Here is a 23425-nt window from a genome sequence, read left to right as displayed (position 1 = left end):
TACTTGTGGTTCTAGTTGGAAGATTGGGGGTTTAGGGTTTAACCCCAAGAAAATGGATGGATAGCTAGGGTAGCGATCGAATCATCGATCGATGGGGGCAGCGGCGGTGGCGACGACGACGACGCAGCTAGGCGGCGGGATTGGCATCGGGAAGCCGCTAGTGGTAGGATCTAGCAGCAGCAGCAGCTTCGCGGGCAGGCGAGGGTTTCTCGGCAGCAATCGCAAGGCCGCGGGAGGATTTCCAGGCGGCGGCAAGAATGCGGCGCGTGTCCACTGCGTGGTAGCCTTCGCGGACCCGCGCTCGCGGAATCTGGACATCAAGGAGGAGATTGAGCGGCGGTGGGAGGCGCTCCAGGAGAATCCTCTCGAGGGCGTGCCGTTCACGGTGGAGGAGTTCGAGGAGGCGCTGTCCAAGTACGAATTCGACCACAGCGTGGGCGATGTGGTGAAGGGGACGGTGTTCGTCACCGACAAGCTGGGCGCGCTGGTGGACATTGGCGGCAAATCCATGGCCTTCCTGCCCATGGATTTGGCGTCGGTGTTCAAGCTCAAGGATCTGCGTGTCATGGGTCTCTTCTCCGGCGTCCAGGAGCAATTCGAGGTGGTCCGCGAGGACGAGGAGAACAGCCGCTTCATCGTCAGCCTCCGCGAGATGCACATCAAGCTCTCGTGGGAGAGGCTCAAGCAAATCCAGGCCGAGGACGCGATTTGCAAGGGCGTGGTGGTGAGCAGCAACCGCGGTGGCCTCTCGCTCCAGATCGAGTGCCTCAAGGCATTCCTTCCATTCTCGCAGCTCGCCGGAGGCCTCAACCAGGAGAATCTCACAGGAAGGGAGCTCCCAGTGAAAGTTCTCGAGGTGGACGAAGAACAAAAGAGGCTGGTGGTGAGCCACAGGAAAGCTCTAGCAGAGAATCAAGCCACGCTGGGCATCGGCTCGGTGGTGGTGGGAACCGTCCAGACGATCAAACCATACGGCGCGTTCATCGATCTGGGAGGACTCACTGGGCTCTTGCACGTAAGCCAGATCAGCCACGACCGGATCACCACCGTGGAGAACGTCCTCTCGCCGGGTGACAAGCTCAAAGTCATGGTTTTGAGCCATGACAAGGATCGGGGGCGCATAAGCTTGTCCACCAAGAAGCTGGAGCCGACCCCTGGAGATATGTTGCGGAATCCATCGCTGGTGTACGAGAAGGCGGACGAGATGGCGATGACGTTCCGGCAAAGGGTCGCGCAGGCCGAGGCTGCTGCTCGGGCCGAGGACTTGCAGTTCCAACAAGGAGCCGGGAGATTTGGCTTGAGCGCCGATATCCTCGGAGTGGAGGAAGATCTCCCGGCGGCGGCGGAGCCAGCGCCGGAGGAGGCAGCAGCGGACATTTTGTCGACACCTCTATGAAAGTAAGCTCTGTTCTTCCTTTCACTTCTCTTCTTCACTCTGTGTTAATGCCACCACCTCACTTGTCCAAAACTTCAGTGTATTTTGAGCCGAGTCGAGTACAGTACCTCTACAATGATGCTAGCTCTAGCTTGTGAACTAGAACGCCGTTCTTGGCCTGAGAGTTTCGAGCCCATCTTCCCAGGCGAGGTTCCTGTACAGTACTTTGTGTTTGAGTAAATCAATGGATGAATAGAGACTTACTTGGCCAACTCCTGCTAGTAGGAAGCGCCCGCTACGAGCAAACGCTAGCGCGTTAACAAATCCTTTCTGCGAAGGTTGAAAGAGGGTTGATCGATCGTCGTGAGAGGCGAAAAGGATTAAGAAACTTACGGCTGGTAGAGTATGAAGAGGCTTGAGACTTTTATTCCCATCTTCTACTGACCAAAGTTGGATTTTGCCGTCTCCAGCTCCACTTGCTACTAGATCGCTACCTCGGCAAGTAGCCACTGCCCCGACCCATGCCTCAATTGCTCCACACGACGCTGGTAGCGATGTCTCACCTGGAACAGTCGAAAGTTAGAACTTTCACAGTGAAAAGAGAGATCCAAGGAGTATCACCGTTCCTGTGTTCTTCCACCTTTGGCCCATGCGCACTTTTGGCTATATACACGGGCTTCTTCCTCAATGCACTCCAGAGCGCGACGGAGCCATCGTCAGCACCAGACAAAAACTCTCCGTTTGTTATACAGCAGCACGACTCGATCGATGCCGTATAGCCTCTAAAGACGAGCTGCGTTTCTTCAGGAACCTGTGCCACGAAATGAACTGTAAGAAAAATTAAGTACGAAAACTCAAAGCAGCCAGCGACATACCTTCCAAAGCCTGAGAGTCCGGTCCCGTCCAGCCGAAAGAACACGTTCTTGCCTTAAGCAGTCGACGGACACAAGCTCGGATTGGTGACCAAAAAGAGTGTCCATGTACGATCTGTCCTCGGCACTCCAGAGCTTTAAAGTCCGATCAGAGGAGCCGGAGAAGAGTTGTGTCGTTCCTTGTCTAAATGCTAAGGAAGTGATAGCACCCCTGTGTCCTGGAAACGCCTATAGTACCAATCAGGATTTTAAAATCAAGCGTCAAAAGAATCACCCACCTGTATGTGTGCTTGAGTTCTCACGTCCCACAAGTGCACTGATCTATCGGGTCCTCCGCTGGCGAGATATCTTCCGCTGGAATCTACCGCGAGCGCAAGGATTCGGCTGCTGCTGGGCTTCTTGCCAGCTTCCGCTGATTTCTCAGGTTTTGGTCGCTCGTAGCGAAAACACTTGCCAGTCTCGACGTCCCATTGCAGCAGAAGTCCATCTTTGGAGCCAGAAAATCCCCACTTTTCGTCTTCGGTAAGAGCTAGAGCCGTGACTGAGAGCCTGTGCTTCCGGATCAACAAGTTTCCTTCGCTTGGAACCTCTGGCAGCAACAATCTAAGACCACAGTTATAAGTCGTTCCTGGGACGAGAGAAGAAAGCTTGTTCTCTTTACCTGGAAGCGATCTTCCTCTGGATTTTCCCACTCTCCTCTAGCTGCTCCTGGCGCAGCAAATCCGCAACAACCGAGTCCCTCCTCCCCTGTCTTTCATCCTCCCCAACCTCCTCATCGCCTTGATCCTCCTCCTCCTCGGCCGCCTTGGCCTTGAGCTTCTCAAGATAGGCCTTGGCAAGGCGTACCTTCTTCTCGTGCACAGTCTCCTCCAGATCCTCGCCATCGTCGGCTACCTCCTCCTCCCGCGCGGCATTCTCTTCCTCGCTGCTAGCGCCGTCGAAGAAATCATCCTCCGCGACCGATCGCTGCGGCTTCTTCTTCTTCCTGGCGCTGGTACCATCGCCGCTGGGGGCCCTGCTCTTGCCGGGCTTTCTCTCCGCCCGCCGCTTGCCCATGCCCTAAACCCTAAACCCACAATAAAGAAAATAGCATCTCGCGAATATACCCACAAAGAATGTGGGTTCGATCCCTCTAGGTTAGAAATTTTCCCATCTCTCGCGATGGAAGAAGGCGATGTGAGATGGGAGGAGCTGAGGCGCGAAGCTCGCAAGATCGAAGGCGACCTCGATGTCAAGCTCTCGTCCTACGCCAAGCTGGGAGGAATGCTGGCGCACGGAGGTAAGAATTTCCCTCTTGCGATCTAGGATCTCTTGCCAGACTCAGTGTAGCTTGGTAGGGTATGTGGATTCTCCCTCCACCACAGACGGGCATGGCGCCGGGGCCGGCGATGTGGCCTACAATTCCATGGAGATGGAAATCGAGTCGCTGCTGGAGAAGCTCCTGGATCTCAACGATGCAATGAGCCGCTGCGTCGCGTCGGCGACGTCGACGGCTTCGATCAGCCAGAAGCTCGCGCGGCATCGCGATATTCTCCACGAGCTCACCCAGGTTCTTTGGATTTTGTTCTTTGTCCTCGATCAGACTAGGAAAGCTTTCAGGAATTCCGAAGAACAAGAGGGAATATCAACTCCATGCGAGAGCATGCCGATCTCTTGTCATCGGTCCGGAGCGAGATCAGTGAATTCAAGGTTCCTTTCGATCAAAAGCTTGATAGAACATTTTTGTGATAGGAAAAATCATTGCAGGCCTCTGGGAATGTTTCGCCGGGGCCAAGTCTACTCCGAGAGCGTGCTGCTATCCACGGAAGCATCTCCCAGGTAAGAACTTGCCGACTTTAACGTGACAACTCGTGACCATCTCCACAGATCGACGATGTCATCGGCCAAGCTCAAGCGACCAAGGCCGCTCTCTCGTTCCAGAGGTCGACGTTTCTCGAGATCCAGGGCAAGATGAAGCAGCTCAGTGATAGATTTCCGATCGTTCGAAGCCTTCTTGGTAAGCCCGAAACACAAGCTTTCGATCACTCCTTGACTCTCTCGATCGCTCTCTTTCACCACAGGTGCTATCAAGAGAAAGCGTTCCAGAGATACGTTGATACTCTCGGCCGTGATCGCATTTTGCCTTCTCTTCTTGCTGATTTACTGGATGGCCAAGTGACAGGAGTTTTTTTCAATGCTTTTGTCTATATAAGTTTCCAAGGCAAGCTCCTGGCTGATAATGCGAAAGCATTGTTCCTCTACAATTTGCGTGCTCAAAATTCCACGATTATAGGCAGACCTTTTCACTCCGGAGAGAATACCAGCTCACTCGTTACTCCTCAATGAAGCAGCCTATTCCATGCACAAGGTCGAAATTTCGAGAAAGAACGAGGAAAGGAGAAAGATTTGTGCCTGCTGAGGATTTAGTAGCGCGAGGATCTTCTTGAAGATTTTCTCCCATGGTTGTAATCACTATAACACAATTGTAACATAATTTTTTTGTTGCAATTTGCAACCCAAAATCATGATGATTGGGAGAACACTAAGCAACACAATAATAATATTCCAATTTGTTGGTTTGAATAACATAACAAGTTGTCCAAGTTCTCATAATAAAATGCATTATGAAAACTTATTACCATTAGTATTAATATTACTTTTGCATTCTAATTATTCTCTTCTTTCAAAAAAAAAAAACAAAACAAAACAAAAACTGGACTCAATGTCCATGAGGAATCTATGGATGGAAGAAGGATCTACACTAAGAATATCTTAGAATATTTAAGCATATTTTAGATATATTCGCTACAATCTTAAGCAAACCAAAAATAAGAATGTTTAAGTTTATTATGTTACAAAAATTATGTTGCAATTCCAACATTATATGGTATTAAAAAACATATAGCATTATATTGTATAACAAAGTAAAATGCTAGTTTTACTATGTTGCATAAAACAACACTATATAACATATCAAATAATTGAGCTTGCTTAAGCTTCATTGGTTTGCTGGTTTATTATTAATATTATATCACACTAATAATATTAATAAACATTAAGATGTTTATGCACTTTTTGCTTTCACTTTTTGCTGATTTACTGGAGTTTTGTTTCCATAATATTGTCTGCTTGGCTGATGATGCGAAAACATTGTTCCTCCACAATATCCTTACTACAGTAAGTTTGGAACTCTAGAATCACAATCTCTTTTCAAAGATTGCAACCATTGATCTTATTTTAGCAGATAAAAATTTCAGCTATGTGCTCTTTGCGGATCAGATTAGTGAGGGATCGAGCGTAGTTTTTCTTTTTCCTTTTTCTCTGTTTTATCTGACTTCTCCAGTGCTGAAAAGGTATTCTGAGAAGCAGGAAAGAAGAAAAAGACTAGATCTTCCATCAAAAGTACTTCTCTCCAGGGATTTGTAAATACTCTATTGTGGTAAACTGCATTTTTTTGCTTGTCTTTTTTCCTCTGACTTCTCCAGTGCTGAAAACGTGTTTTGAGAAGCAGAAAAGAAGTAAAAGACTAAAGCTTCTATTTCTCTCCAGGGATTTGTAGATACCCTATCGTGTATCCACAAAAACACATGAACTTGTCTCTACTTTGAAAGGCCCACTCGAGCAGTGAACTCTCCACTGCTTGCTACTCAAACTATAGCTCACTAGATTCTCTACACTACCCTCTTCATCAGCCATCACCACCCACAACACATCCACTCCATCAAAACAATATCCCTTGCTCGACGTCCTCCTTGCCCCAACCGGGCAGTTGGACTCCACCAGCCATTCACCACTCTTCCATACAAATCTCCACACCACTATTGTATCTAAAGCTTGCAACTCAACGCTTCTCGTCCCAACATCGATAACAAAGAGATGACCGCCACAGTAGACCATCTTTCCACCGCCGGAGCCCGTGCAGTTATCGGGCCACCTTGACACAGTCCATGCCGTTGACTGGTCAAGCAAAGAGTAGCGAACTATACGGGACAAGAACTGGGACAGGGTGGCCCTATCTATTTGGTCCTCGTAATAGATGGTGTCACCGGCAATGGTGTGGTAGGCACGGTCATGGCAAGGAATCTTGGCTGCCTGGAACCGGGGGATGCACGGGGCTGGTTTACGTGTGGACCAATGACCTGGCCGGCTCGAGTCGTAGAGACTTACGTAGCTTGTGTGGCCGTGGATGGAGATGACCTGGAAGGCATCGTGTGGTCGCCTTGTGAGGAAATGCACGGGAGCTACTGCCATGTCGGAGAGCCACATTGGCGGTAAAACCACGTCAGCCCAGCCACCTCCCAGCGGGCTGCCCACCAACACCCTGCCCGGGCACTCGGACTTGGCAAGCGCCACGTCACCGGCTGCCCCAAGCAGGCGCGAGGCTCCCACTGGCAGGGAGCAAGCGTCGGGCAGCGCTGCCCAGAAACCGTGGCACGTGTCAAAGGCGATGAGCTGGCGGGAGTTCCAGGCGTTGAGCACCACCAGCGTGGCTGGGGGACGAGTGGAGAGCTTGGAATTCCAGGCGCGCGACACTGCCCGGGCTGTCATGCGCGAGGCGAGAGGGATGCGTTCCAAAACTAGCCTTTCGAGGTCCCTATCTAGAAGCCCTAGCTCTCGATTCTCCTCCTCATCGTATGGAATCGCTACGCGAGATCGCTGCTGCTCCTGCGGAGAACTACAACTGTCCTGCCCACAACTTTGGACCCTCTTTCGCGGTGCGTCCGGCGGGAGAAAAGATTTTCTACCCGGGGCATTGATCGCTGGCGGCTCCGAAGCTTTGGGAGTCTTTCTCTTTGGTGGATGCTTCCAGACGAGTTTAGTCCTACTTAGTGGCTTACGCGCCATCGTCTAGCCCTAATAGCCTCGTATCTTATATACTCGCACACTGACCTTTATGGATTTCTTCAGATTAATAAATTCTTAATTATCATATATACAACTATTAGTTTCGCAAGCTTATAAATTACTTTGCGCCTCTTCCCTGTTCTGCCTCACACAAAGAACTACCTTGTAAGCTTGCCAAGCCCGAATTCAACAATGCAGCTCCCTGAAACAGGTCAACTTCGATATAATCAATCATTGTTGAACTTTACTAGGAATTGTCTATAGAGCCAATCAACAGCAACTATCTCATAATAGTATGGATAAGCTAATTTTGAGCTCGACCTCCAGGTATACACCAGAAACTTAGAACACTTCTAAGTCTTCTCTTGACACAAACGCAAGGAGAAAAGATTCCCGTTCTGGAGAAGCTCTGAAGTTCTGAAGAAAACCCTGCAATTACACCTAGTGAGAGCCAGGCGGATAATGCAGGGTAAAAATCATAGAGCTCCAGCTAGACAACATGGCCGGCTCAGGCACGCACTCGCCTCCAGATCTGGCGCTGCTCTCTCTCGGCATTGGCACGTCTTTGAGCGAAACATGAAGTTTGGCCCTGAAGGTAGCCTCTGGCAAAGTTCCAGAGCCTTAAAACTAGAAACAAAGAACAATTATTATACGAAGAAAGGAACATTACTAGATAACGAAGTTTGTTTTTCCAAATCGTCTATCAGTACTATTTCCCTCTAAAAGCTCCGAGTCTTTAATTTTTATTGAGTATCTACAAAAACACATGAATGCGTCTCTACTTTGAAAGGCCCACTAGAGCAGTGGACTCTCCAGTGCTTGCTACTCAAACTATAGCTCACTAGATTGTCCTCTTCATCAACCATCACCACCCACAACACATCCACTCCATCAAAACGATACCTGTTGTTCGTCCTCCTTCCCCAGTTGGGTGGAGGTGTTGGTTCATTAAGTTGGATTTTGCCTCTTACTAGAAGTGTTAATGAAAAAAGATGCTACATTATCTAGAAGGAATAGATTTAATATATTAGAAGATATAGCAAAACACAGTAAATCAACAAACATCAAACTCCAAGTGATACATGATAGAATTTAGAAATAGATAATGAACTACTAATATAAAAAACATTTATTATAGATATAAATCATAATAATAAATTTAATAACACGCCATTTACAATTTACCAAACCAGTGATATTGAGCTGACATATTATATTTGAATCTCAATTTATAGCTGTCAGCTGCATGACATTTTTGACAAAATGGTTAATTGATAGACTAACAAGTTAAATTTTTTATCCCTTGATTTTCTACTCACTTGTGGATCCCTTGAGCATATGCTGTCTTCTCTACCTATGCTTGATTTTCTACTCTCTTAATCTATTAAAATAAACATTGTCATAGAAGCTTTCATTAAATGCATGTTAAACGATTTATAATATACAAATATGCTGGTTGGAAAGCAAGAGATTGCAATTCTATCTATCTGAGATCTAGGGAATTGCAAGTCCTTTTTCATTTAATGCTATATGACAAATCAACTGTAAACTAGTAAGCAATCACTTTATAACCTACGTTTAGAAGACATTGGGTCCTAGCTAGCGAGTGCATCTCTCCCAAGCGTTTTAGAGCTCCAGCTCCTGTTTGAGTGCACCTCATGACACGCTTACCTGAATTGAAACCTTTAGAGAATTGACACCTTCATGGCAATGCTTCTTCTTCCTCTTCCTCTTCCAGGTACACCCTCATGGCGACGAGCTGCGGAGGGGATATGGCCATGACGAAGTCCTTGCTCTTGTCATTACCCCTGTGAAGGTCATCGTAGGAAACGTCGGCCGGTGCATACCTGACATGGATCACATTGGCCTTGATCATTGCTTGAAGCTGTGCTCGGGCCTCATTCACGTCACCACCGAATGCCTTGCGATAGACAGTCCTAATACCAACCGCCCCGTTGTTCTGCAGGATGAGGCGCGCCACAGACTTAAACTTCGCCCCATCCCAGCCGAGTTCTCCCTTGATAGCCTGCGCCCCGGTCTCCACGCTAGTCTTTGCCGCGTCTACCATGCCGTCTAGAACCGCTTCCATCTGCTTCCTGCGCTTGAAGACGCCCGTGACGAGGTTCGCTAGATCAAGCGGGCTGCCACCGCAAACTGCATAGATCCTCTCCCACTCCTCATCAGTGACATCTGGTTGCTGGACCTCGCGCTCCCTGAGTAGCCTGCAGTAGAGCTGCCTCGCATGCTCCTTGCTGAAGTGGCCAACGCCCAGCGGAGTCCACTGTGACGAATGGACGTGCCCCTGAAACCACTGCCGGAAGAAGTCGTCCGAAGTAGACATGATGACCACGGCTCGATGGTCTTGTTTGGTCATGGCGACAAAACCCTGCAGCAGAACGTCCAGATCTTTATCGTCCCATCTCTTGAGCTTGTCCACGTCGTCAATGATGAACACGGGCCTGATATTACAGTCGGCATACGCCAAACCTGTGAAGGCGGCCATGACCGAGGCCAGATCCGACTGTGGCTCCTTCTTGAGGACACTGGCGAGGCTCATTGCATCCGAACTGACACCCTTGAACGTGATCTTCAGGCTCGTAGCCGCGGCTGTCCCCAGCTTCCAAAACCACGAAAGCCAGGTGCGCAGCTGATTGCCAATCTTCGCTGCGGCCAGCGCGGGAGTGTGCACGTCTGCAAGCCTCATGTCGAGATAGAACACGGGCATCGTGGCCTTGAGGCGTTGATCAGCCTCCCACAGACTCTGGAGGCGATGCAGGAGGGCACTCTTGCCTGAGTTGGCGGGGCCGATGAGTACTATCATGTTGGGCATGGCACCCACCTCCAAAAGCGTCAGCAGCTCCTGCATCTCCCTCTCCCTGTCGAAGAACAACTCGTCATCCATAGACGCAGTGGGGGACGAGCAAAGATCCTAATACAGGAACTGTTTAGGGTACTTTGGGAAGATAATATCCTCCCACCACCTTTCCTTTGTCCAAGACTTCCTTTGTGAAGAGAACATCTCCCGGTCTCCAGATGATTCCGACGCCTCCCAGTGAAATGTCACCTGGCGGCATTGCTCGAATTTTCAGCCCTGTAAAGAGCATTTCAATGTCAAACCAGGAATTTGGCAGACCTCCTGATTGAGTTTCCGATAGTACATGTAGTTTTCGCAGCTCGTCAAAATATCTGACTAGAAAGATGGGAGGATTGTGAATGTGGAAGTTCCAGGATATTAGCCTTCAACTCTCAGACACACAAGCTTCCACTCACTCCTCGAATCTCTCGCTCGCTTTCAACATAGCAGGTAGGTGCTAAAGATCGTTGATACTCTCCGCTGTGATCGCTTTTTTGCTTGAACTCTTGTTGCTGAATGGCCAAGTTGACAGCGGAGTTTGTTTCTGTCGAAGACAAGCTGGTTGATTGATGATGCGAAGCATTGCTCCTCCACGCTTTCGAACGATCGGAACTCTAACACTGAGCTGCTTCGTCTTGCTCTGGAAACGTCGGTCTCTGGAACAACTTGGTAGCTTGAGCTTGGCCGATGACATCGTCGATCTGTGGAGATGGTCACGAGTTGTGATGAAAAACTCGCCAAGTTCTTACCTCCATGGATCGGAGTAGACTTGGTCCCGGCAAAGCTGACAAAGATTTTCTATCAGAGAAATGTTCTACAGGAGAAAAGCTTTCCACGATTATACTTTGTCCAAGTCCAAAGGATCGCTGGCTAGCTCCTGCGCCAGCCTTCCTGACAATGCCAAAGGGCTGTTCCTCCTCGAAAGTGACAATGGTGCCGCGGGTGTGGCTTGAGAAGACCACGATATGTGGATTGACGGTCTCCCGGGCAACTTGGTGCTGCTACTGCCGCTGCTACTCCTGCTGATTCCGCTGCTGTTGCTCGTCTTGGGATCGAGCAGCGATGCGTGCTGTGGATTCAGCAGCAGCAATTGCTGGGTGTCTTTCGGTAGCATGTCGAAGACGACTCGCAAATCGGCCCGGAGTTTCTCCGGAAAACTCGGGGTTTGCGTCATCTGGAGAGAAGAGAGAACTTTTAGAAATGGTGTTCGAGCCTTCTGGTGTATACCTGGAGGTCGAGCTCGGCGACTAGATGGCGTAGAATAGCGTTGAAAGTCTCGACGAGCTCCAGCTCGGGCATCTTGGACACGATGGTCCGCACGTCGGCCCGGGCACGCGCTTGCCTCCAGATCCGCCGCTGCTCTCTCTCGGCATTTGCACGTCTGGATCGAAACCACGGCATGAAGTTTGGGCCACGGAGGAATCGTCTGGTGGCAAAGTTGGAACAAACCCAAGAGTGAGAAAAACTTCGAAAGATTGTAGAACCAAGTACCTGTACAAGTCGATCCAGTTGGAACGAAGCCTCTTGGCCAGAAACTTCCCGGGACCCCTGCTCGCCAGCGCGCCCAGGAACTGTTGCTCGTCGAAAGCTGGCAGAGGTGGCGGATCAACGAAAGGATTGTTTGATCCAGAAGATGGCACTGCGAAGTATGGCGCGATGGGAGCGAGAAAGTTGGTGGTGAGCTCCTCGAAGTGGCGGCGGAGGATGTCACTGTTGACGAGAGACATGGATTCGTCCATCCTTGGCGAGGATGGAATCGCGTCGACTAGCCTGTTGAGAACCGAGGTGTCCGGCTTGGTGGCCGGGGCGTGGGTGCTCCACACAGCCTGGCTATGGCGGCGCTGCGTCCAAGGCAAAGAACTCCACGGCTTCTTGTCGACGAACTTCTTGAGCTGCTGGAACTGGTGGTGGTGGTGGTGAGGATCGAGGAGGGAGACGACGCTGGGGAGTCTCTTGGAGGACGAGAATGCCGGGAGAAAGAAGAGATTGGTGACGCCGAGAAGGATGGACGACGACGCTGCCAAATCCGTGTGGAAGTCGGGGTCGTGGATCGTGAAGTAGGGGCGGAGATCCGAGCTGCATGGAATCGGAGCTAGCAGGCTGGAGATCGCTGCCACTGCCTCGCAAGAGACGGATGGAGAGGGAGCCACGACGAGCAGCGGCTCGCCGACGAGCGCGAGCTCCCAGAGCAGCCAAAGCTGCATCAAAACACCCTTGAGCACCGCGAAGAGATCCACATCGTGGAACACGATACCTTGATCGGGGAGAGGAGCCAGATTCGCGACCCGGATCACCATGTTGTTCACCACCGGGAGCTCCAATCCGGCCTGGATCTTGGGATTGGGCGGTGGCGGCGGCCAGGTGGAGGAAATTATCGAGGAGATCCTCTCCAGCGCCGCGCTGCCGCTGTCGAAGAAGAGAGGGCCGGCGATCTGGACGAGTGGCTTGAAGATGGAGCTCCAGTAGGGAAAATAGGAGAGGATGACCACGGATTTCTGGTCGCCGCCCCGGATCAACCGCTCGTCCTGGCGCTGGCGATTGAAGACGTAGCCAAAGAGATGCTTGTGATTCTTGGCGCCGCTGCTACGCGGGATCCGGAAGAAGAAGACCGAATCGTGGATTGCCGTGCGCTGCGACGAATGCTGCCGCTGGCGCTGCTGCTGCGAATCCGGGAAGGCGCACAGCGCGATGTGGGATCGCTCGAGCTCGGTGAGGCGATCGGGAGGGAAGCAGTAGTCCATCACCTGCCCTTGCTCCACATCGAAGCGGAGCGCGCAGAGAGCCACGAGCCATGGCACCATAAAGGGGAGAGGAAGTAAAAATTAGGGCTCTTGGCCGAAATTTAGGGTTCTTGGAGATAGCTCCTCGATGAAGGCGAAGAAGGAGGCCGGCGCGAAGAAGAGCGATGCCACGGCTGCGAAGAAGGGATCGGCAGCGACCAAGGCGGCGGTGAAGAAGGAATCCAAGGCGGTGAAGAAGAAGGAGGATTTGGATGAAGAAGCGGCGCCGGCGGAGCCTGCTGTGGAGGCCGTGGTGGTGTCCAAGACTGTGACAAAGAAGGCTGCTCCAAATGAGAAAGAGGTGAGCGAAATGGTGGGGAGAGTTAGCGCCAAGCAAGAGCACGAGAATGGAGTGGAAAAGACGCTGGTGGTGCAAGAACAAGTCGAGAACCAGGACAAGGAGGTGATAGAGGTAAGCTCCGTCATCCATCGCTTGGCTTTCGCCATCCAGTGAGAATGCTTTCATTGATTTCCACAGCCGGGGACTGGGAAAGTTGTGAAGAAAAGAATCGTGACGAAGAAAACAGTGGTGAGGGAGAAAAAGGTTTTCGATCTTCCGGGACAAAAGTATGAGATTCCAGAGGAGGTGAGCGTGGGTTCGTATCGTCTGGCTGATAAGTCACTCGTTGTCCTTCGCAGAGAGATCCCTTGAGAATTTTTTACGAGAGCACTCGTGAGCAAATTCCTACCAGTGAGATGGCTGAGATCTGGTACGTTTTATTTTTTCTCTCTTCATTGTGAACTAGAGCATGATGTTCCAGGTTGATGGAGCACGGGCTACTCCCCGAGGACGAAGCAAAGGCCGCTTTTGACAAGCGAAATCAACAAAAGAAGTCCAAGCAGCCATCGACTCCTGTGAAAGGTGCCTCGACGTCAACTCCAGTGAAAGGTGCTGCTGCTAAAACGAATGGAAGCTCCTCCAAGAAGCCCGCGGCTGCTGCGTCGAAATCTAAGCCCAAGGACAAGGAGCCTCCTCCAAAGTCGAAAGCGAAGGCCAAGGCAAAGAAGAGCGAAGAGGAGGAGTCTGAGGAAGACGATGAAGACAACGCTCCTGTTGCTTCGAGAGGTGCGAAAGCCAAAGCCAAGGCCAAGAAGGAAGAAGAGTCCGACGACGACGATGCTCCTATTGCTTCGAGAATGTCTAGAACCAAGTCCAAGGCAAAGACGAGCGAAGAAGAATCAGAGGAAGACGATGAAGACAACGCTCCGATTGCTTCGAGAGCTGCGAAAACCAAGGCTACGAAGAAGAGCGAAGAGGAAGAAGAGTCGGAAGACGATGATGAAGACAACGCTCCTATTGCTTCAAGAATGGCGAAGACAAAGGCCAAGTCGAAGCGCGGAGAGGAATCCGAGGACGAAGAAGACAAAGATTTTGTTGCCAAGCCCAAGAAGAGGCTGAGAACTTAGAGAGCGAGGAAGGAAGAAGCTGTGAGAAGTTCTTACATCAATATGAACTTTATTTTGTACATTGGAAGCTTTCTCTCGATCAAGCCTTTCTCGCGTTCACGAGAAACCATGAACAGGCAATGAAAGCGAGGCTACCAACGAGGAAAAACTTTGGATTTGGGTACAAGCTTAGACCACCTTGCTCGATCGGGAGGAGTTGCCTCTGGCGGATGAAGTTTGTGAGGAGATCTAGCTGCGTGTTCATGTCATGCTGGCCTCGAGCAAGAGATCTCACCTGGAAGTTTGTGAAACTTTGGGTGAAAATTATTCGCAGAGAACTTTACCTCGTTGCTCAGCACTTGGTCGTCGTTGGACCCGCTAGGAACTCGTCGAGGAGGAGTGATTATAGGGACTGCTGAAGAAGGCGTGATTAGTTTCTTCTCCAGCTCTGCGAGCCTTGAGACGAGCTCGTCGAGTTTTTCATTGACATTCGCAAGTTGCTCGACAACACGAGGATACACCTGCGAAGAAAAGAAAAGTTGGATCTTTGGAAACTTTATCACTCACTTGATCTGTCAACGGAGACTCCGATCCTCGATCGTCTTGAATTCTCTGGAGGTTTTCGATCTTCAGCGGTGGAGGCTTTCTTTCCGGCTGCTTTCTCAAGCTATCAAACACTTAACTCTGTGAATCGAGTGTTTTGAAGAAAAACAAAATGACAAACCTCGAGGTATTCCAGCTCAAGCTGTAGAAAAAAAGAAAGTTTTTGAGCTTGGAAAAACGAGAATTTCTTCATACCTTCTGCTATAAGTTTTGGATGAAACTGGACTTCCCGGAACAGTGGTAGTTTTCAAGCTTAATTTGTTCTTGAGGTCCTCCGGCAATGCCTGTTTGGACGATCGAGATGAGAAGAACACGTCGATTCTTTTCCATACCACTACTTCGGCAGTGAGTTTCTCCAGTTGTATTTGTTCTATATAAGAGCGTGGAATGTACGAGCCTTCGAGCCCCAGCTTCTTCCCGATATCCGCGACGAGCGATCGATCTTTGCCTTGTATCTGTCAAAACTTGGTGAGATACAAAAACCTCAAGAACAAAAAAGCTAAGAAAGGATCTACCTGGACATACTTTCGCTGGACTTGCTCGAGCTTGTCAATCTTGACGACGATCTTCTCAGTCTCGTCACAAAACACCCGGCTCGACCGCTTCATAATGGTGGCCATCTCGTATCCAAGAGCCATGAGGCCTCCCAAGAGCCTCACGCTCACGTCAAAAGTGATCCTTGGCGAGATGATAAAATCCTCATCGGTCACAAGTTCCTAGAGAAAAATGAGAAACATGGTCATGGTAAGTGACAAAGATAGATCTTGGAAGGAGCATTTTTTCTAAAAGACCTCGAAGATCAAACTGTATCTTCCATCGCGATTTCTCATGCGAAGATAAGACTGGCAAGTTTCCGGGTCTTCGCCTGGAGGCAAGAGATAGATATCGTAAGTATCTTCTGTTGCTTCAGTGAACTTGGAGCCAATGGCAGCTTTAATCTCTTCTTCCGTGACATGACGAGAAGACTGGAGCATCGAAAACTTTGAATCAGAAAAGGAAAAGAAAGAACGAAGGAAATCTCCAGAACCTTTAGGATGTAAGTTGGACTCTGAAATCCCGAGAAAGGATTAAACTTGTTGACTACTTTGATGTGTGCTGTTGCTAGATCCGGCTCTATGAACACCTTGTACATGGGATAAACCTGGCAACGACACAAAGTTAAGTGCGAAAAACAACAAAGAGATGAAAAAGAGAGAATTATGAAACCACTGCTGTTCACAAGAACATACATGAAACCACTGCTGTTCACAAGAACATACAAAATCACCGTTTCTGATATCTGGTGGATGATGTCTTCCGGAGCTTGGCCGGAGCGATTGATATCACGGAGAACCCGCTTGACGAGATCAAAATGGACTCCTCCGGTTATAGAGACTCGCAGATCCAGGAATGGACGTAGCTTCTCACACAAAGCATATATCCCTTCCACGATCACAATTCTCGTCGATGGATGCTCCAGACGCCTGGAAACAACGCAAGAACATACTTGGTCCTTGATCCCAATGCGAGCAAAAAGGAAGGAAAGACAACTCACCTATAGCCAACTCGACGACTGAGCTTGAAGTCATATATCGGAATGTCGGCAGAGTTCCCAGCTCTCAAGCTCTTGATGTTGTCTAGAAGAATTTCGTAGTCCACGATCCTGGGATCTATCAGCACGAAAGCAAAACAACCAAAACTATCGAATAGAAACGAAAGAACAAAGAACAACACACACCTTGTTTGGATTCTTACCATCGTAGTTCCCGTCGATGACAAGGCTGGAATCGTTGTAGTTGTCCATGCAAATGATCGCAATCCCGGGCAAGAAGCTCGCGACCTTGTCCGTGAAGACGGTCTTACCAGCGCCCGAGGGGCCGGCAACTCCCACCACAATTGTCACCCCTTCCATCTTGCGCGTGAGGAGCTGACACGCCCGGATGAAGAGAAAGAAGCCCTTGTCGAAGGAGAGGGGGTCGGAGATTGGCGCAATCTCGTAGCGATCCTCGCGGCCGCCATCGCCCTTTCTCGGCACAAGTTGGAGCTGATCCTTGAGAAGCCCAGTCCGGCGATGCGGGCTTGGCAGGAGCTTTCTCATCGACGATTCCATCCTGAAACTACTTCGAGCCCTAGTGAAGAACTGGAAGAATCTACAACATTCTCTGCAACCAGTCAAACATTAGTCAAAGCTTTAGTCAAAGTTCTAGTCAAAGAAGCAATGTCAAAGTTGGAATTCTTCCACGCGGCGACTTTCCTAGATCTCATCGGCGAGGAGGAACCAACTAGGGCTACTTCATTCCGAGAGGATTGGAATGAGCACTGGATACGAGGAAGCCCAGGTAGCCTGGAACGAAGACAACGCTATTGCTGGTAATCTATACACTAGTTCCCAAACTTATCGACTGGAAACGCTCGAGTTTAGCAAGCTCACAGAGATTGGCGCTGGCGGCTGTGGCACCATCTTCAAAGGTACCATCACTCGCAGCTATGGCGTCCAGCACAAGCTCTACAGAGGCGTGTGGGACTCCAAACGCATCAAAGGCGGCCCTTTCGACTCGTATAACTACTACAACTCCTCCAGCAGCGGATCAAATCCCAGCGAGGGAGACAACGAAACGGTGAGCGTGGCTGTCAAGACGATTCACAGCAGCGACGATGAGGTGATAGATCTCACCAGGGAAGCGAGCAGCCTGCGGATCCTGCAAGGAACCAGGAACGTTGCAAGCGTTTATGGTGTGACACACAACCGGGAAATGCAAAGCGTTTGCATTGTCATGGAGCTCGTCCAAGGTCCCGACTTGAATTCTTTCCTGAGATCCGGGAAGCCATCGTCGTGTTCTTGGTCTTGGTGGAAGACAAAGCTGGAGATCTTCATGGAGCTCGTGATTGGGCTCTCGGTTTGTCACCAGCGGGGTATTTATCACGGGGATTTGAAAGGCAAGAACGTGCTGGTCGACGAGTTCATGGTTCCCAAGCTGATAGATTTTGGGTTTAGTTTCCGGAAGAAAGATGTCGACTACTTGAGGTCACTAGGAGGATCACCGTTTTGGATCTCCCCAGAGCTGGACGAGGCGGTAGACGAGATCCCTCCGGAAGTTCTTGCGAATCCATTCCCTTCGGATGTCTACTCGCTGGGGATGGTTCTGGTGGAAATGATTATAGATGGTGAGATACCCGAGTACATGGACTCGGTCTTGGTGATGAACAAGTATATGGGAGGGTCTCCTATAGAGCTCCAAGTTCCAGAAGGCATGGAGGATCTAAAAGAGAGTGTTTTTTATGAGATCTTTGCCGTGGTCGATGGATGTTGCTCTGCGGAGCGTGACGACAGGATTTCTCTAAAGGAATGCCTAGTACACATCCGAGCAGCTTATAGCAACCTTTGCAGCAGTTGCAAAGTCAGTTCTTCCAGCTGGGAGGAGGAATTTACGAGTTCCAAGGATTATACAGACATGCTAGCTGTTCTTCAAGCGCGGTTTCCCGAAGTTCCAGACGCCATAGCTCGGCAACCAGCCAAGAACATGATGGTGGACATTCAGGGAACTTTGCTGGTGGATCTCTTTTGCCAGCTAGATTTCAAGCTGGGCGTAGAGTTCGTCATTGACAAGGCAGCCTGGGACTTTGATCCGAAGAAGGCAGTGCCTCAACTATGCCGCATCTGCGTCAAAGCAGGGAGCCATGGCGTGCTGAAATTTCTGGGCGAAAGGTGGCAAGCTATAGTTGCGCAGGAAGAATGGCTGATGCACGACGCATGCGAGGGTGATAGCTTGGAAGTCTTGCGAGTTCTTCTCGAGGATATCAACATGGAGTTCGATACCTGGCCAAGGAGCGGACAGCTTAAGCCGTTTCACAAGTTGGCATTCCACGGAAAGATGGAGATGATGAAGCTTTTGCTAGACAAGGCAAGCATGATCGGTGACTATGTGAATGCTACAGTACACAGGAAACCACCTCTGGCTAGGAGACCCCTCAACTATGCCATCCAAGGAGATAAAGTTGAAGCGGTGTTCTTCCTCATCGAGCATGGGGGTGTTGTGACGACGCCACGCAACCTGGACACCACAGATTATCTCGAGCAGCTTTTCTACTGTGCTGTCCATGAGGGGAGCTTGAGCGTTGCAACGAGCCTTCTCGAGATAAGTTACTTCCTCAAGACAGGCAATGGCGGAAGTATGAAACAGATCTCTCCCAAAGTCTTGGAACGATTTGAGAATCACGAATTTGGCTGCCTTGATTACTTTGGGCACGAGTTCCGGGACCATGAATACGTGCTGGCACTTTTGAGAGGTCACTTGGTGGAGTCTGGGCTTCGTGGAATGGAGCCTCTGAGGTTTGCTTGCTCTAAGGAAGGGAATGCACACTGCCAGGAGGTATTTCAAATGATGGTTTCGTTTTGCAACGACGATAGTAGTGTTTTAGAGGACAAATTGTGGAAGCTCTTAGGGGGTCATGGGAGTAAGGAAATGGCTGCGTATGCAATGGAGAAGATCAGCCAAAGCGGCCATGAGCAGATTTTAGAGGCTGCTATAGACCAAGGAAATTTGGAGGTTGTGGACTTTCTCAGAGCAGCAGAAAAGTCAAGAGATGGCGAGGAAAGTGACCAAGAAAAAGACGAAGGTGATGGGAAAGAAGATGAAGAATTGGATGATTCAGAACTGTCATCAAGCTCGGAAGAGCCAAAGATCAATGAGGAGCTTCCTGATCTCGATGACGATTCAGATGGTGAAGTCATACCTAAGAAAGACCGGCAAGCTTGTCTTCTCTACGACGTTTGCAAGGCTGTAGTACAGGCTGATATTGGTTTACTCAAGAGAAAGCTCCCAAAGCTTTGCTTAGATGGTATGAGTTTTGTGGAAGAATCATGGGAACCAGGCATAGGGATGATCCAAAAGGTTGAAGATATCACCAAGAAAGCAGGGATCTGGAAAACTTTGGCACCAGAGCTCTTGAAAAGATTTGCTTATGCTGGGAGCTCGGAAATGGTATTACATTTGCTGGAGAAAGGTGTTCCGGTAGATGGCCCGGACTACACACAAGGATGGATCACAGAAACACCGCTAATGAGAGCTGTTACCGGGAGCCACTTTGAGACTGCTGAGATCATTTTGTTGGCCGGTGCTAATCCAAACACGAGAATGAAAGCAGGATACTCAAGCATGGATATTGCCTTGGGCATGAACAACAGAAAGATGGTGAGGTTGCTTATCAGGTTTGGCTTTGACACGGGGTCCAAGAACAGGGACAATGAAACTTACATGGACTTGATAGCTCATCTTGAAGACTAGCCGTGGAAGAACCTCTGAAACCAGTCAAAACAAGTCAAAGAGGTCAATCAGCCCATGCACAGGATGTTCGAGACGAGGATGTGCCCCGTTGCGTTGCTTGGATCCAACCCAAGCGCGAGCTTCGATCCGTGGAAGCGGGAGCTATGGCTGCTGCAAGCTCCCGCAAAGCCGATCCAATCCGATGCCTCGGTGGTGAAAGGCATGGATTCCATGAGCTCGCGCGCGTCTTGGAGATATCCAGCCCGTCCCAGGAGATCCACCATGCAGCTGTAGTGGAGCTTGGCTGGAGGCAATCCATAGTCACAGCTCATCAACGCCAAGTAGCTCCTTGCTCGAGAAACCTTCCCGCCATGGCTGCACGAAACCAGCGCTGCCGTGAAGCAGAACTCGTCTGGATTGTCGGTGAGTTTGAGCTCGTCAAGCATCCCTCTGGTTTTGGTTTGCTTCTCGCTGTCTTGGGCAAACATTGCGAGCATTGCATTCCATGCAAACAGGTCTCGCTGTGGTGTCTCTTGGAAGATCTTGTAAGCGGCATCTAGGTTTCCAGTTTGAGCATAACCAACCATGATTGACGTCCTTCCTACTGGATTTTGGAAAGGCAGTGAATCAAAAACCACCCTCGCTTCTGCAAGATACCCTTCTTGGGCATATGCTGTGATCATGAAAGACCAAGAAGATGCATCTCTCTGCGGCATATTATCACACACGAACTTACCCTCCTCCAATTTCCGAAAGTTCATGCAAATGGCGAGATAAGTGTTCCAAGACACCATGTCCGTCTGCGGCATGTCGGAAAAAAATCTGTTGCACTTACAAAAATGCCCTTCTTGGGCATATAGCAAAAGCATTATATTACACGAAGTAATGTCCCACTCCACCATAGTCCTAACAAATGTCTTTGCGTTCTCAACATCATGATTTTGGCAATACACAGCGAGGAGACAATTCCAAGCTATCACATCCAACTGGGGCATGGTACTAAATATTCTTTCGGCTTCTTCCAGATACCCACTCCTGGCATTTGCTGCAAGCATAGAGGTCCAGGAGATCAAATTCCTCTGCGGCATCTCATCAAACACTCGCCTAGCCGTGTTGTAACACCCGCTTTGCGAGTACGTGACAAGAATCGATGTCCAGGAAACCAAGTTCCGCTCGGGCATCTCATTAAAAAGCCTCTAAGAACCATCCAGATGCCCATTCGAGGCATACGACGCCACGATAACATTCCATGCCACGAGATTCCGCTGGGGCATCGCATTGAAGATGGACCTGGAGCTCTCGAGCCAACCATTCCTTGCATACGTCGTGATCATGAGAACCCACGAGAAGAGGTTCTTAGCAGTCATCGATTCGAAGACCACCTGCGCGTCAATCGGGCCACCGGAGCGCCCAAACATCTCGATCACCCGGTTGCGCGCGTAGAGACCGTCGGGCGACACCACCGAATCAAACACTTAACTCTGTGAATCGAGTGTTTTGGAGATCGGAAGAAAAACAAAATGACAAACCTCGAGGTATTCCAGCTCAAGCTGTAGAAAAAAAGGAAGTTTTTGAGCTTGGAAAAACGAGAATTTCTTCATACCTTCTGCTATAAGTTTTGGATGAAACTGGACTTTCCGGAACAGTGGTAGTTTGCAAGCTTAATTTGTTCTTGAGGTCCTCCGGCAATGCCTGTTTGGACGATCGAGATGAGAAGAACACGTCGATTCTTTTCCATACCACTACTTCGGCAGTGAGTTTCTCCAGTTGTATTTGTTCTATATAAGAGCGTGGAATGTACGAGCCTTCGAGCCCCAGCTTCTTCCCGATATCCGCGACGAGCGATCGATCTTTGCCTTGTATCTGTCAAAACTTGGTGAGATACAAAAACCTCAAGAACAAAAAAGCTAAGAAAGGATCTACCTGGACATACTTTCGCTGGACTTGCTCGAGCTTGTCAATCTTGACGACGATCTTCTCAGTCTCGTCACAAAACACCCGGCTCGACCGCTTCATAATGGTGGCCATCTCGTATCCAAGAGCCATGAGGCCTCCCAAGAGCCTCACGCTCACGTCAAAAGTGATCCTTGGCGAGATGATAAAATCCTCATCGGTCACAAGTTCCTAGAGAAAAATGAGAAACATGGTCATGGTAAGTGACAAAGATAGATCTTGGATGGAGCATTTTTTCTAAAAGACCTCGAAGATCAAACTGTATCTTCCATCGCGATTTCTCATGCGAAGATAAGACTGGCAGGTTTCCAGGTCTTCGCCTGGAGGCAAGAGATAGATATCGTAAGTATCTTCTGTTGCTTCAGTGAACTTGGAGCCAATGGCAGCTTTGATCTCTTCTTCCGTGACATGACGAGAAGACTGGAGCATCGAAAACTTTGAATCAGAAAAAGAAAAGAAAGAACGAAGGAATCTCCAGAACCGTTAGGATGTAAGTTGGACTCTGAAATCCCAAGAAAGGATTAAACTTGTTGACTACTTTGATGTGTGCTGTTGCTAGATCCGGCTCTATGAACACCTTGTACATGGGATAAACCTGGCAACGACACAAAGTTAAGTGCGAAAAACAACAAAGAGATGAAAAAGAGAGAATTATGAAACCACTGCTGTTCACAAGAACATACAAAATCACCGTTTCTGATATCTGGTGGATGATGTCTTCCGGAGCTTGGCCGGAGCGATTGATATCACGGAGAACCCGCTTGACGAGATCAAAATGGACTCCTCCGGTTATAGAGACTCGCAGATCCAGGAATGGACGTAGCTTCTCACACAAAGCATATATCCCTTCCACGATCACAATTCTCGTCGATGGATGCTCCAGACGCCTGGAAACAACGCAAGAACATACTTGGTCCTTGATCCCAATGCTAGCAAAAAGGAAGGAAAGACAACTCACCTATAGCCAACTCGACGACTGAGCTTGAAATCATATATCGGAATGTCGGCAGAGTTCCCAGCTCTCAAGCTCTTGATGTTGTCAAGCAGAATTTCGTAGTCCACGATCCTGGGATCTATCAGCACCAAAGCAAAACAACCAAAACTATCGAATAGAAACGAAAGAACAAAGAACAACACACACCTTGTTTGGATTCTTACCATCGTAGTTCCCGTCGATGACAAGGCTTGAATCGTTGTAGTTGTCCATGCAAATGATCGCAATCCCGGGCAAGAAGCTCGCGACCTTGTCCGTGAAGACGGTCTTACCAGCGCCCGAGGGGCCGGCAACTCCCACCACAATTGTCACTCCTTCCATCTTGCGCGTGAGGAGCTGACACGCCCGGATGAAGAGAAAGAAGCCCTTGTCGAAGGAGAGGGGGTCGGAGATTGGCGCAATCTCATAGCGATCCTCGCGCCCGCCATCGCCCTTTCTCGGCACAAGTTGGAGCTGATCCTTGAGAAGCCCAGTCCGGCGATGCGGGCTTGGCAGGAGCTTTCTCATCGACGATTCCATCCTGAAACTACTTCGAGCCCTA

At 49.6% G+C, this 23425-nt stretch overlaps 8 protein-coding genes across 12 annotated transcripts; 3 read left to right on the top strand and 5 right to left on the bottom strand.

Annotated features, from left to right (window-relative positions):
• The first annotated feature begins 13 nt into the window (after positions 1–13).
• LOC9638248 (30S ribosomal protein S1, chloroplastic) lies at positions 14–1647 on the top strand. The gene is made up of 2 exons (XM_024678231.1): positions 14–1398; positions 1475–1647. Exon 1 carries the CDS (start codon positions 92–94, stop codon positions 1394–1396), a length of 1305 nt encoding a protein of 434 aa, XP_024533999.1. The 5' UTR covers positions 14–91; the 3' UTR covers positions 1397–1398; positions 1475–1647.
• On the bottom strand, positions 1459–3303 carry LOC9641864 (U3 snoRNP-associated protein-like EMB2271). Its single transcript, XM_024678232.1, has 7 exons — positions 2909–3303; positions 2526–2850; positions 2251–2475; positions 1997–2186; positions 1769–1938; positions 1640–1705; positions 1459–1589 (listed from the first exon to the last, which is right to left on the bottom strand). Exons 1-7 carry the CDS (start codon positions 3301–3303, stop codon positions 1506–1508), a joined length of 1455 nt encoding a protein of 484 aa, XP_024534000.1. The 3' UTR covers positions 1459–1505.
• Positions 3304–3374: 71 nt separating this feature from the next.
• Positions 3375–4490, top strand: LOC9638247 (Golgi SNAP receptor complex member 1-2). Of its 3 annotated transcripts, none has more exons than XM_024678169.1 (6): positions 3375–3526; positions 3612–3796; positions 3847–3936; positions 3994–4065; positions 4114–4243; positions 4308–4490. In XM_024678169.1, exons 1-6 carry the CDS (start codon positions 3409–3411, stop codon positions 4403–4405), a joined length of 693 nt encoding a protein of 230 aa, XP_024533937.1. In that variant the 5' UTR covers positions 3375–3408; the 3' UTR covers positions 4406–4490. The 3 variants fall into 3 exon arrangements, with proteins under 3 accessions (XP_024533937.1, XP_002973443.1, XP_024533936.1); XM_002973397.2 differs by having other exon boundaries at positions 3585–3796; XM_024678168.1 differs by having other exon boundaries at positions 3378–3526; positions 3577–3796.
• A 5791-nt stretch (positions 4491–10281) lies between these two features.
• LOC9641863 (protein DENND6B) lies at positions 10282–12757 on the bottom strand. Its single transcript, XM_002973199.2, has 4 exons — positions 11417–12757; positions 11153–11351; positions 10675–11099; positions 10282–10626 (listed from the first exon to the last, which is right to left on the bottom strand). Exons 1-3 carry the CDS (start codon positions 12724–12726, stop codon positions 10764–10766), a joined length of 1845 nt encoding a protein of 614 aa, XP_002973245.2. The 5' UTR covers positions 12727–12757; the 3' UTR covers positions 10282–10626; positions 10675–10763.
• Positions 12758–12771: 14 nt separating this feature from the next.
• Positions 12772–14171, top strand: LOC9638245 (nucleolin 1). The gene is made up of 4 exons (XM_024678161.1): positions 12772–13117; positions 13184–13291; positions 13345–13415; positions 13467–14171. The coding sequence occupies exons 1-4, from the start codon at positions 12794–12796 to the stop codon at positions 14110–14112; spliced, it is 1149 nt and encodes a 382-aa protein (XP_024533929.1). The 5' UTR covers positions 12772–12793; the 3' UTR covers positions 14113–14171.
• Positions 14133–16817, bottom strand: LOC9641862 (uridine-cytidine kinase C). The gene is made up of 12 exons (XM_024678160.1): positions 16429–16817; positions 16229–16343; positions 15962–16157; positions 15722–15835; positions 15486–15659; positions 15210–15410; positions 15027–15149; positions 14890–14978; positions 14816–14836; positions 14659–14758; positions 14436–14612; positions 14133–14386 (listed from the first exon to the last, which is right to left on the bottom strand). The coding sequence occupies exons 1-12, from the start codon at positions 16781–16783 to the stop codon at positions 14192–14194; spliced, it is 1860 nt and encodes a 619-aa protein (XP_024533928.1). The 5' UTR covers positions 16784–16817; the 3' UTR covers positions 14133–14191.
• A 3188-nt stretch (positions 16818–20005) lies between these two features.
• On the bottom strand, positions 20006–21118 carry LOC112347386 (pentatricopeptide repeat-containing protein At4g02750-like). The gene has a single exon (XM_024678127.1). The coding sequence runs from the start codon at positions 21116–21118 to the stop codon at positions 20006–20008; it is 1113 nt and encodes a 370-aa protein (XP_024533895.1).
• Positions 20769–23414, bottom strand: LOC9641861 (uridine-cytidine kinase C). Of its 3 annotated transcripts, none has more exons than XM_024678201.1 (9): positions 23049–23414; positions 22849–22963; positions 22372–22777; positions 22137–22310; positions 21861–22061; positions 21678–21800; positions 21541–21629; positions 21467–21487; positions 20769–21418 (listed from the first exon to the last, which is right to left on the bottom strand). In XM_024678201.1, the coding sequence occupies exons 1-9, from the start codon at positions 23401–23403 to the stop codon at positions 21361–21363; spliced, it is 1542 nt and encodes a 513-aa protein (XP_024533969.1). In that variant the 5' UTR covers positions 23404–23414; the 3' UTR covers positions 20769–21360. The 3 variants fall into 3 exon arrangements, with proteins under 3 accessions (XP_024533969.1, XP_002973243.2, XP_024533968.1); XM_002973197.2 differs by having other exon boundaries at positions 20769–21487; positions 22372–22485; positions 22582–22777; XM_024678200.1 differs by having other exon boundaries at positions 20769–21487.
• Positions 23415–23425: the final 11 nt, after the last annotated feature.

This window comes from Selaginella moellendorffii, unplaced genomic scaffold (genome assembly GCF_000143415.4).
Source record: "Selaginella moellendorffii unplaced genomic scaffold, v1.0 SELMOscaffold_21, whole genome shotgun sequence".
In the NCBI taxonomy this organism is placed as follows: Eukaryota; Viridiplantae; Streptophyta; class Lycopodiopsida; order Selaginellales; family Selaginellaceae; genus Selaginella; species Selaginella moellendorffii.
Note: the sequence above shows the minus strand (reverse complement) of the source record. Positions and strands in the feature narration are given on the sequence as shown.

Excerpts from the sequence above, each read along its gene's own strand:
- LOC9638248 (XM_024678231.1), top strand. The coding sequence starts at position 92 with ATGGGGGCAGCGGCGGTGGCGACGACGACGACGCAGCTAGGCGGCGGG.
- LOC9641864 (XM_024678232.1), bottom strand. The coding sequence starts at position 3,303 with ATGGGCAAGCGGCGGGCGGAGAGAAAGCCCGGCAAGAGCAGGGCCCCC. Across the intron at positions 2,187-2,250 it reads GGACTCTCAGGCTTTGGAAG|GTTCCTGAAGAAACGCAGCT; the intron begins GTATGTCGCTGG and ends TTCGTGGCACAG. Across the intron at positions 1,939-1,996 it reads GGTGGAAGAACACAGGAACG|GTGAGACATCGCTACCAGCG; the intron begins GTGATACTCCTT and ends CGACTGTTCCAG.
- LOC9638247 (XM_002973397.2), top strand. The coding sequence starts at position 3,409 with ATGGAAGAAGGCGATGTGAGATGGGAGGAGCTGAGGCGCGAAGCTCGC. Across the intron at positions 3,797-3,846 it reads TTCTCCACGAGCTCACCCAG|GAATTCCGAAGAACAAGAGG; the intron begins GTTCTTTGGATT and ends GAAAGCTTTCAG. Across the intron at positions 4,244-4,307 it reads GATCGTTCGAAGCCTTCTTG|GTGCTATCAAGAGAAAGCGT; the intron begins GTAAGCCCGAAA and ends CTTTCACCACAG.
- LOC9641863 (XM_002973199.2), bottom strand. The coding sequence starts at position 12,726 with ATGGTGCCATGGCTCGTGGCTCTCTGCGCGCTCCGCTTCGATGTGGAG. Across the intron at positions 11,352-11,416 it reads AACTGGATCGACTTGTACAG|ACGATTCCTCCGTGGCCCAA; the intron begins GTACTTGGTTCT and ends CTTTGCCACCAG. Across the intron at positions 11,100-11,152 it reads TCGCCGAGCTCGACCTCCAG|ATGACGCAAACCCCGAGTTT; the intron begins GTATACACCAGA and ends TCTTCTCTCCAG.
- LOC9638245 (XM_024678161.1), top strand. The coding sequence starts at position 12,794 with ATGAAGGCGAAGAAGGAGGCCGGCGCGAAGAAGAGCGATGCCACGGCT. Across the intron at positions 13,118-13,183 it reads AGGACAAGGAGGTGATAGAG|CCGGGGACTGGGAAAGTTGT; the intron begins GTAAGCTCCGTC and ends TGATTTCCACAG. Across the intron at positions 13,416-13,466 it reads AGTGAGATGGCTGAGATCTG|GTTGATGGAGCACGGGCTAC; the intron begins GTACGTTTTATT and ends ATGATGTTCCAG.
- LOC9641862 (XM_024678160.1), bottom strand. The coding sequence starts at position 16,783 with ATGGAATCGTCGATGAGAAAGCTCCTGCCAAGCCCGCATCGCCGGACT. Across the intron at positions 15,660-15,721 it reads GTCCAACTTACATCCTAAAG|TCTTCTCGTCATGTCACGGA; the intron begins GTTCTGGAGATT and ends TCGATGCTCCAG. Across the intron at positions 14,837-14,889 it reads TCCAAAACTTATAGCAGAAG|CTTGAGCTGGAATACCTCGA; the intron begins GTATGAAGAAAT and ends TTTTTTCTACAG.
- LOC112347386 (XM_024678127.1), bottom strand. The coding sequence starts at position 21,118 with ATGCCCGAGCGGAACTTGGTTTCCTGGACATCGATTCTTGTCACGTAC.
- LOC9641861 (XM_024678200.1), bottom strand. The coding sequence starts at position 23,403 with ATGGAATCGTCGATGAGAAAGCTCCTGCCAAGCCCGCATCGCCGGACT. Across the intron at positions 22,778-22,848 it reads AGTCGTCGAGTTGGCTATAG|GCGTCTGGAGCATCCATCGA; the intron begins GTGAGTTGTCTT and ends CGTTGTTTCCAG. Across the intron at positions 22,062-22,136 it reads GATACAGTTTGATCTTCGAG|GAACTTGTGACCGATGAGGA; the intron begins GTCTTTTAGAAA and ends ATTTTTCTCTAG.